Below are 11320 nucleotides of genomic sequence, written 5' to 3' on the forward strand. Positions count from 1 at the left end.
GTATAGAGTTATTTTTTGGTTATAAAACCCATTAAAAAAATTGGTTATAAAAATGGATAAAACTTAATTATATGAGCTTAGGTTCTGTTCCTTAGGTTACCTTCTTAAGATTTAATTATATAAATATTTAACTAAAAAATATAAAAAATATCCACATTAAAAGAGAATTTTAAGGAAACTCTATAAAAATTATTTGGGCTATTTATAGCCTTTCAAAGGCGACCATATATAGTATCGCCTCAACAAAATCTTTCAGTTCAATATTATCACCGGCGGAGGTTGTAAAGTCGACTTTGACCCTTTCTTAGTTTCTTTTAAAACTGGCCACGTCTTCACCTCGGAAAGCGTGAAGTTGAATACTCCGGGATTCTCAGATCCCAACTTGGAGTCTCTGACACAAAAAGAAAAGTTGTTCTCAGCTTTCAAGATTTTGAAACCACCTAGAAATATTCTCAGTTGCCCAATTCAAGTTTTTGCCTATTCTTGCTCCTTCTTGTCTGGGGTTGTATTAGTTCTGGGTTTTCATGGAAAGTCCAGAGGACTTTTGTAGCATAGAGGATGAAGGGGATGCAAGAAAGGCCGCAGCTTGCACATCTTCAACATCTTCAGGTAGCCCAGGAGAGTCAGCTTACCGATTGTTTGGTCGCCAAGGCACAGTCCACAGGTGTATGGGTGGAGGTAAAGGTAAAAAAAGAAAAGAAAAGGATTTTTGACTGACTTTATTTCATTTTCATATGTTAAAGTTGCATCCTTTACATTTGGGCTTTATGATTTATAGTGGTTTTAAGTTGATGGGAATTTTTGATTACTTCTAATAAAGAACAGATTTGGGTGTTATGTGAAGTGGGCTTTCGTGCATTTTCAATTTTAAACACAACTGTTGATGTGATCACTCTTTGTAAGTTTGTGTCTTTTTTAGTGTGTTATTGTGGCTAGACAATTTGTGCTGGAGTTCAATTCCATCCCTTAATGTAAGTTTTATGAATTGAAAAATTGGTGATTGTTTCTTATTCTCTAATTAAGTTTGTGGGTTCTTGACCAATGCGAAAGAGGAACATAATTTGGTATCATGTTACTTAGACTTTGATGGATTAGTAATTGTTTCCAAAAATTTTAACTCTGTGTTCAAGTAAGTTATTTGTGCTATCATGCCTTTCTTTTATTTATCATTCAGGATGATGTATAGGATTGAGAATTGGAAACTTTTAATAGGCAAAACAGTTTTAATTGAAAATATAAAAACGATAGAAGAGATGATACCTGTTAGGTAAAATTGGATGGGGGCAATCATGAATGGAGAAAGTATTTGTGCAATAGATTGTTTTGTTTGAATGTACTCAAGGGCCTTTTGCAGTGGCTTGTTCTGCCCGTTAAAAGTTCCCAATTCTCAATCCTAACATCTGAAATCATACCATGGTGTTAGACCATCAATAGAAGGCAACTGAATTTTCTGAAAGTTATGTTAAAGAGGAGTGGTCCCCCTTTGGTTCATTATTAATTGTATGTGTAGATTGCTATGGTACCCTGGTATAGGAAATTTAGATATTAAACAATGCAAGACTGGCTGAAATCGAAAAGGATGGTGATAAATGCACATCATATGAGAAGATAAGAAGAAAAGAATAGTACTGGAAAAAAAAGGATAGAATGTCACTCTTAGTTAAGATGATATTGTAGTAGCAACCACTATTTATGTTATGTCATACAAGTCCATTATATCACAAAGTTTGCCTAACGAACCTGTGTGTTGTACCTAGGTTTAATTGAAGTAACTTCTTTTATTTCTTCCAGTGATTCGCCTTGCAAAAACTCTTCTTGATGTATTCTCTCTAAAAGTGATAGTATTAATGATGTGTAGTATATGCCATTGTATCAATGATTATATATCACAGTTTTTACTTTTAGAAAAAAGAAAAAAAAGAGAGATTATACATGGAGTTTCTATATTTTGAATCAATGGTTTTAGTACAACTTGGATTTATGTTACTTCCTTCTTTGCAATCACAACTGCTGTTGGTTTTCTCTTTTAATCCATCACGTACAGGAAAATTTTTTGCTCTCCTCTGATTGAAAGTTTGTATCAATTTGCTGAGACCAGCCTTTTCATCATCTTCTTCTTCTTCTCTCTCTCTTTCTGCTAAAAGAGTCCAGCCTTTTCGAATGGCTTGACTGTTTGCTGCATTTTTCTTTCATGCAAAATCAGTTGGATTTGCATTACAGTACTTTACATATGTAGGAGATAGAAGGGGTGCCTGATCTGAGATGAGAACAAATCCTGTGTACTTTATCATTGAAAAATTTCCTATCCTCTGCAGACCAACTCTTTTTCTGGGTCCTCTTTTATTTTATTTTATTTGGATTTGACATTTACTTTATCTTTATGTTTCTCATCCCCCTGCCTTCAATCCATTTGAATTTTTTTTAGTACCAACTCTAATTAGCTGGATTATGACGTGCTGAGCATTTATAATATGTACCGCTTTATTTTATTAGCAATTACAATTTGCCTTCAAAACTTGCAGCAAGCTAGTAATGTAAATTTTCATATTATTTTTCAACAGCTACAGCCTTCTTGCATATTTACATGTGTTCTCTAGTTGATATCATTTTACTTGACTATCTGTATTTTTATTTTAGCTGCCGATATTATATTGTGGAAGCGGCAGACTGCTTCTTTTGGTGTCATTGTTGTTGCTACAGTTGCATGGCTCCTATTTGAGCGGTCTGGATTATCATTCTTATCAATTTGTTCAGATGTGTTGCTGATTTTAATTATACTATTATTTCTTCGGGCCAATTATAACGCTATCAGAGATAGGTAAGGGGCAATCTTACCCTTGATCTGCTAATTGATTATATCTCTCTACTATTATAGAGCCAAAACTATTTTCATCATGAGAACTGTTTCTGTTCTTGAGCAGACAAGTACAAACATTACTGGAGCTAGTATTATCAGAGGAAATGGTTAATAATGCTGCAGCATCATTTCGTGTTAAAATCAATAATGTGCTGCATATGGCTCACGACATCACTCTTGGCAAGGATTTTAGACTTTTTTTCAAGGTCAGTCTAGATTTACAGTATAGTTATTCAAACATGCTAAGCTGTATGACTGAGATGTTGCAACCATAGTGGGGCAAAATATGAGGCAATCATGATTTGTAGATGACAATTATTCATCCATTGTCAAAATGATAATCAACCTACATTTATTGGTGCCCAAAAAAAATGGTTTAAATATGCCAAGAGGGGGCAGAGATGTGGGGAAATGTCCAAAAATGGGCAGGGGTGACCATGAGTTCCTGTGCAGAGCCTTTCTCTAAAGAAAGACAAGAATTTTCTGTTTCAGAAACTGCTCTGCGACTCAACTGTGTTTAATTTACTCTTAGATAACAATTTGGTATCAATGTTTGTTCTATTTGGTTTGCAGGGCAGGTAGTGCAAACCACTGTATTTGGGTTCCAATCCCCTGCATGATTTATGGAGCTCTCTGCTATTCAAATAGGTTCTTGGGATCTATTATTGATCCCACTGAAACCATGGGAATTTTCTTTTAATTGTGCATTGTGTACCTTGCTGATTCATTTAGGGAATTCTCTCACGTACTATTATGTATTGCAGGTGGTGGTCTGTATGTGGCTCTTGTCTGTCATCGGTAGCTACTTCTCTTTCTTCACTCTTGCATTTATTGGTATGCAAATTCATCCTTAGTCTGTCACTTAAGTGCAGTGGCTGATGTTGTGTAACTCGTTCCTCTGTGTGCGTGTGTGCTGCTTATTGTTTTCTTTTTCAAACCTTTTCCTTTTAAAGCCATTATATATCTATCAATGTACATATTATTTGTTTATCATCACATAATTTGGCCCGGTTATTATATAGGAAAATCTTGTCTCTTTCTTACGCCCTTGTTCTTCCTTTGTCTTAAAAAGATGCACTGTGGCTTTCTGTCGTATGTATATCTGCCAATTGACCTTAGATTTTCAACCTTTAGCAATATATCTGTCTTGCCATGTCATGGGATGTTTTGCTTGCCCCTGCTAGTGTGTGCTACTGTAGATCACATGTGACTATCCGGATTTTGTTTCAAACTTGAGGCAAATTTGAAAATTAACCATTCTTGCATGGTTAGCATAAGACATCCATTATGTCTTGGCAACAAATTGAGCTCCCATTGAGCTCGCCAAAAACTTTCCAGCCAACTGCTTTTTTCTTATACACAGAATCAGGTGCATAAGACACTTATCAAAAAATGTTTTATTTATTTATTTCTATTTCTTTTTCTTGAGAGAGAGAGAGAGAGAGAGAGGTTGATTTACAAATAAGTTCCTCAGTTTTTAATGCTCTACTTACACTTTTCTCTAATTCGATGGCAACAGGAACCATCATATCAATTACAGTTCCTGCCTTGTACAGCAAATATGAGGAGCCTGTTGATAGGTATTGCGGAATAATCCATCGACAATTTTCAAAGCACTATAAAATAGTGGATGATGGTGTTTTTAGCAGACTCCCCCGGAGTTTTTCTAAGAACAAGGATTCATAGTTCTGAAATTCTAGTTTCAGTAATGAGTAACAAAGTGGGCTATTTTGGAGTTGCAGTTGCTGTTCTCAAGTTCTGTATGTTTGTTATTTGTTGTCTTTTTGTTGGTGGACCAAGACCGAAATCCCTGGTTCTCTCTGTACATAATGGGTGGAATGCCCATTCTCTTTCATTAGAATTGATAAAGAAAATTTGTGAGCTTGGCACAGCCGTGTAGATTTGGAAGTTTTGAATAGCCAGCTTTTCTTCTGTTACATGTTCTTGAAGTGGCTCAGTGGCCTAAACTTTATTTTGTGAAAACCCCATAACAAATGGCTTCGGCCATGTGGCCCATTCTCATAACAATATCAGTCCACTGGGCAAAGATTATCGACTTTATGGTTACCAGCTATTGCAATAATTCTGGTTTTCCATGAACCTCAAGGGATGTTTTTCATTGCCTGCTCATGATTAATTAAAGAATGCTAATTCTCTATTGAAAAATCAGGATTGAGTAGGTAAGAAGCCAGAAAGCAGAACGCTGATTATCTGTTGAATAATCAGGAATGCTAACCCTTTACTGTCAAGTAGGCAAGAAGCCAGAAAGACAACCTGAGTTTCAAGTTCACAATCAGATTGAAACTTAATATAGTTGGTTATGATCTTGACCAGAAAAGCCTATTTGACATGAAAGGAAGCTGTCAGATATGCCTCCATGCTAATCAACAACTTACAGAATTTTCAGTAAAGGTATAGATTAGATGTTTGTTTGTTCAAAATAACAAGATCAGAAAATCGACACTAATGCTATGGAACAAAAACAACACAATGTATTAAGATTTGAGAACCTGTTTTCTTATTATTAGATGCACATAATAGGGGTATTATGGAGATAGAAGTTTAACTAGCATTCAAACATGTATCATTTACAATGACACATATAGATATACCAAAAGCCCAAACTCCATGCCATTTCCCAGGATTATGCACAATTGAAGGCCCAACTTAGGCACTCTCCGTCCCATTGAAGAATCCAGACCCCCACCAAAATCGTGACCCTTCTCGATCTCTCTCCTACTCTCTCTCCCAAATCCCAATTTGATCCAAATTTTTCCCTCCACTCCAGACACTCACACACACACACACACACACACACACACACACACACCGTTCTCTGTAATCTATATATATATATATATATATATATATAATAATAATAGGTAAAACTGAGAGAAACTCAAATTAGAATTCTAAATTAGAGTTTCAATTTTGCGCCATGTGTCCTAAATTATTTATTCTTAAAGAGTTTTATTTCTTAATTTTAGAATCAAATATGAGACCACGTCATAAATATTCATCTAAGTTATTAAGTACAAAAACTAAATAGTATAGAATAAATGAATTATAAAAAAAAGTTCTTCATAATAATTAAAAAAAAAAAACACGGAAAATTTACATTTTATACCTAATAATATCCTTACAAATTTTTGTAAAGAGTTAACAAAATACAAAAATGACTATCAATAGTATTTAAATTTTATATACAGGAATTATATTATGCATCTTATTGTATATCTTTAAATGTATCCATGCATATGTATAGGGTTACAAACTAGTTTATATAATAAATAACAGAAAAGGAAAAAAAAAAAAAAACCCTGATAGTAATAGTAATAGATCATAGACTTGTTAGTTAGCAAATGAACACTCACTCTCACTCAGTCTCACATAGAAAAAAGCCAATGAATAATGGAATCAAAGAAACGAATCCTGAGAGTTAGAAAAAAATTTAGAAAACCACTCTTCGACTCTACCAATCTCACCACCACTACCACTGCACCCAACAATCTCTCCTCCACTTTTAAAAAATTGCTCCCCTCAACTAAAAGGAATGAAATGTATTTAAGTAAGGAAAATGAATGGAAAAAAATGAAATGGAATGGAATTAAGTAGTCTTGATTGGATGTTTTAAAATTAATGAATGGAAAGGAATGAAAATGAATGAAATGTAAGTAATCTTGTTTGGGAGTAATATGGAGGGAATGGAATGAAATCATTTTATGACAATATTACTATTAGACCCCTATTTTAAAATAAATGGTTGAATATATAGGAGTATTTTGGGAGTTTTAACAAAAAAAATCACTAAATCTAATTTCTTTCCCTCCCATTTCTCCCAATTTTAGGGAGAATGAAAATTTGAGGTTTTAAGGGAATAGAGAGGAATGAGTGTTTCTTCTTACCTATTTTATTCCCTCCCACTTAAACTCCCAAATAAGGGAATGAACTTTCCATTCCCTCCATTAAAACTCTTAAACAAGGGAAGGGAAGAATATACTAAAATTATTCTTTTCATTCCTTTTCATTCCATTATATTCCCTCCTTCCAAACGAGGCCTTACATATACATACACACCGCTCTCTGTAGTTTATATAATAAATAACAGAAAAGGAAAAAAACCTGATAGTAGTAGTAATAGATCATAGACTTGTTAGTTAGCAAATGAACACTCACGCTCACACTCACACTCACACTCGGTCTCACACAGAAACAAAAGTAATGGAAGCAGAGAAATGAATCCTGAGAGTTAGAAAAAATTTTAGAAAACCACTTTCCGACTCTACCAATCTCACCACCACTACCACTGCACCCAATAATCTCTCCTCCGCTATTAAAAAATTGCTCCCTTCAACTAACTCTACCACCACCAATTCCGATGCCATTAGCTCCGCTCCTCCTCTGCCTTTGTCGCAGCCGAATCTTGCTCCTACGCCGGCGAGGCTACTCAAGTCTTCGTCCCCTCACAGTAATTTTATCAGCCCTTTCTTCTTTTTTCGTTTCATTTCCAATTTGGAATTTTGTTGAAAGCAAGAAGAAGTGTACTCAGTTTCAAACTAAGCATGCCTACAAGGTTGAAGGGATGAACACTGATCAAGTCAATCAAACAGATAGCACACATGGTAACTGGGCTAGTGCAGAATTACTTGACATGGTTGAAGATGTCCCTTACCATGAGTGTTTCATCCATGCCACTGATGGAGCTATGCCACGTGGCTAGAAGCAGTTACAGACTTGTATCAATGTACACGTGGACAAGAATTCAGAACTGATTGTAACTGTTTTTCCTTTATTTCCAGAGTTAGTTATTTCCTTTAGTTGAACAGAGTGTATATATAGGTATAGTTATGTATTACCAATTCATTCTTGTAATTCATTCTCCACAATCAATAAGATTAGAGGTTCTATTTAGAGAGAGGGTTCTAGAATTTTACATGGTATCAGAGCTCAAAGAAGCACAACAATGGCGTCCACTGAGTCAAGTGATCCATCTGATTTAGTTCACGCTCAAGCTTCATCTGTTTCGAATTCTAGAAATGATTCAGCTATTCCTACTCCTCCCAATCCTTATTTTCCGAGTTCAAGTGAAAATCCAGGGAACATATTGGTTACACAACCACTCCTTGGGATGAAGAATTATTAGTCATGGTCTAGAGCAATGATTCTTGCTCTCACTGCGAAGAAGAAGATTGGTTTTGTTAATGGCAAAATCACAAAACTAGATTTGGATTCACCTTGATATGAAGATTGGGAGAGCTATAATACCATGGTGCTTTCTTGGATGATCAATTCCATGCATGTGGATGTGTCCAGTAGCATTATGTATTGTGAAACAGTTAGGGAGATGTGGATCGAATTGTAGAATGTCTTCTCACAAGGCAATGGTCCCAAGATTTACAACTTGCAGAGAGAGATTTCTTAGATCACTCAGAATCAGATGACAGTGACAGAGTGCTACACCAAATTCAAGAGGTTATGGGATTAATTACTCAACTATGAACCACTTCCACAATGTTCTTGTAGTGCTATGAAGTTGTTGAATGCTTCACACAACAAGGCCTATGTCATGAGGTTTCTAATGGGACTCAATGAGAATTTTGAGATTCTACACAATCAAATTCTCACATATGATCCTTTTCCTTCAATGAGTAAAGTGTATTCTTTGGTTCTTCAAGAAGAACCACATAAAACCATTGGTCATGGAGGTTCTAGTGCAAGTTCGAATGATGTGGTCGCAATGTATGCCAATTCAAAGAGTAATTCTAGAAACACTACTTGGAACAAAGGGAATGGAAAGAAGGAAAGGCCCTTTTGCACACACTGCAACATCCTTGGACATACAATTGAGAAATGTTATAAGTTGCATGGTTATCCACCAGGATACAAGCCTAAAGGAAAGGGGAATGCTATTGCAAACTTTGAGCAGTGGAGCAGACAATTCCTCATCTAGGAGCAATTTGTGTCCTATATCCAAGGCACAATGTGAGTAGCTATTGGCATACCTTACTACAAGTCCTGGAGTTGGAGATGCACTTCATGTAGCTACTGTGAGGGCTTCCAGTGTGGCTGGTGTGGATTGCAATCCTAGTGGTGCTCTTGAAGTGAATATCTCACAGCCACAGAACAATCTTGCCTCTTGTTCCAATGTCATGTCAGGTATTACTTCTCACATACCTTACACTCCAAACTTATCACATTCTATATTCTCTGCCAAAATTGTCAATAAGAATGTGTTAAGTAAGTCGGATTGGGTCATTGATATAGGAGCTACAGACCATATGGTATATTTTGTTTCCTGTTTCACTTCAATTACTGCCACTTTTAATACACATGTTAATTTGCCTAATGGTGAAGTTACTTTTGTCACTCACATAGGCACTGTTAGGATTTCAGATAATCTTTTGCTTCAAAATGTTCTATGTGTGCCTTCAATCACTTTCAACCTTATTTCTGTTTGTCAATTGGCAAAGTCCATCCTTTGTTGTCTCATATTCTTTGGCAATTTATACTTTATCCAGGACCTTGCTCATTGGAGCACGATTGGTCTAGGTAAGGAGATCAATGGTCTTTACTTGATGCAAAAGGAAGAATCAACTTCAACCTCAAATTTTTTGTTTGCTTCTATTTCAGATTTTGCTAATAAGACTGTTTTAGCTTCCGTTAATAAGATTCAGCCTTACATATGGCATGCTAGGTTAGGGCATTTGTCTGATGCAAAATTAGCTTTGCTAAATAAGAACAATGTATCTTTTGTCAATTCTAATGAAATATTTCATTGTGATATCTGTCCTCTTGCAAAATAGAAAAGATTGCCTTTTAATCCTAGTTCCCATATCTCCAATGAATGCTTTGATTTGATTCATTGTGACTTGTGGGGACCCTTTTCTGTTGCTACCATTGATGGATGCAAGTTTTTCTTAACTATTGTAGATGATTGTTCAAGATGTACCTGGGTTTATTTGTTAAAGCATAAGTCCTAGACACAATGCTACTTAGAACAGTTTTGTACAATGGTTGAAACACAATTTGCAAGGAAAGTTAAATGCATTAGGACAGATAATGGTACTGAGTTTATAATGAAAGGTTTCTTTGAATGAAAGGGCATTTTACATTAATTAAGTTGTGTTGAAACTTTACAACAAAATGCTGTTTTGGAAAGAAAACACCAACACATCCTAAATGTTGCAAGGGCACTTAAGTTTCAATCTAATTTACCCTTGCATCTCTGGGGTCATTGTGTCCTTACTGCTGTTTACTTGATAAACAGAATTCCTAGTTCATTTTTGAATCATAAAACCCCTTATGAAGTTCTATTTGGTCATCTTCCATCTTATTCTCACTTAAGGGTCTTTGGGCTCCTTTGTTTTGTCTCTACACTTTCTCATAATAGAACTAAATTTGATCTAAGAGCAAAGAAATGTGTTTTTCTTGGTTATCCTTTTGGGGTTAAAGGGTATAAAGTACTTGATTTGTCCACTAATGTTGTCTTCAATACTAGAGATGTTGTTTTTCATGAACATACCTTTCCTTATGTTAAAGATGCATTTGATTTTACTGATCCTTTTAGTCCTATCTTTGAGGTTGAAGCTCATTCTCTTGGTGCCAGCATTGCAGACTCATTTGTTACTCCTATCAGCATTCTAGATTCTCACACACCTTCACATACTTCTGATTTACATGTTCCAATTTCTTTTCCTAATGATTTACATTCTCATGATTTGAATGATAACTCATCTAATTCTGTGTCTCATGAAGTTGATACATCACCCTATAATCCACTTAACCCTTCTAGCACCACTTCACCTCCTTTACCTATTTCTAGTCCTGCTTTGCCACTCACCAGGAAATCCACCAGGGTTCATAAAACACCTGCCTATTTGCAAGACTATGCCTGCAATTCAGCTGCATCCATTCCCACTCCAGGTTTACCATATGCCTTGTCAAACTACTTGACATATTCTCATTTGCATCCTCCATATCAGTCTTATCTGATGACTGTGAGTGCTTGCCCTTAAGAGCCAACTTCTTTCTCCCAAGCAATCCAAAACCCTCTTTGGAGAGAGGCCATGGATAAGGAAATACATGCTTTGGAGAAGATTGGTACTTGGATTCTTACAGCTCTTCCAGATGGTAAAAGGCCCATTGGTTGCAAGTGGGTGTACAAAGTGAAGTTGAATCCTGATGGTAGTGTTGAGAGGTATAAAGCAAGACTTGTGGCTAAGGGATACACTTAAAGGGAAGGTCTTGAAATCCTGGAGACTTTTTCACTTGTTGCCAAAACAGTTTCTGTCAGAATGTTGCTTGCACTTGCTTCTGCCAAAGGCTGGCCTTTCCACCAACTTGATATCAACAATGCTTTCCTTCATGGAGACTTTGATGAGGAGGTTTACATGACATTACCACCTGGTTTTCATAGTAAGGGGGAGATTTTACTTTTTACCTTCTAAGTCAGCAGCTTCTAAG

At 35.9% G+C, this 11320-nt stretch overlaps 1 protein-coding gene across 3 annotated transcripts; it reads left to right on the forward strand.

Annotated features, from left to right (window-relative positions):
- The first annotated feature begins 239 nt into the window (after nucleotides 1–239).
- LOC142641405 (reticulon-like protein B16) lies at nucleotides 240–4911 on the forward strand. Of its 3 annotated transcripts, none has more exons than XM_075815838.1 (5): nucleotides 240–684; nucleotides 2638–2818; nucleotides 2922–3064; nucleotides 3618–3691; nucleotides 4377–4911. In XM_075815838.1, the coding sequence occupies exons 1-5, from the start codon at nucleotides 525–527 to the stop codon at nucleotides 4449–4451; spliced, it is 633 nt and encodes a 210-aa protein (XP_075671953.1). In that variant the 5' UTR covers nucleotides 240–524; the 3' UTR covers nucleotides 4452–4911. The 3 variants fall into 3 exon arrangements, with proteins under 3 accessions (XP_075671953.1, XP_075671951.1, XP_075671952.1); XM_075815836.1 differs by having other exon boundaries at nucleotides 2922–3063; nucleotides 3622–3691; XM_075815837.1 differs by having other exon boundaries at nucleotides 240–678; nucleotides 2922–3063; nucleotides 3622–3691.
- Nucleotides 4912–11320: the final 6409 nt, after the last annotated feature.

The sequence above is a fragment of the Castanea sativa genome, chromosome 6 (assembly GCF_040712315.1).
Source record: "Castanea sativa cultivar Marrone di Chiusa Pesio chromosome 6, ASM4071231v1".
NCBI classification, from domain to species: Eukaryota; Viridiplantae; Streptophyta; class Magnoliopsida; order Fagales; family Fagaceae; genus Castanea; species Castanea sativa.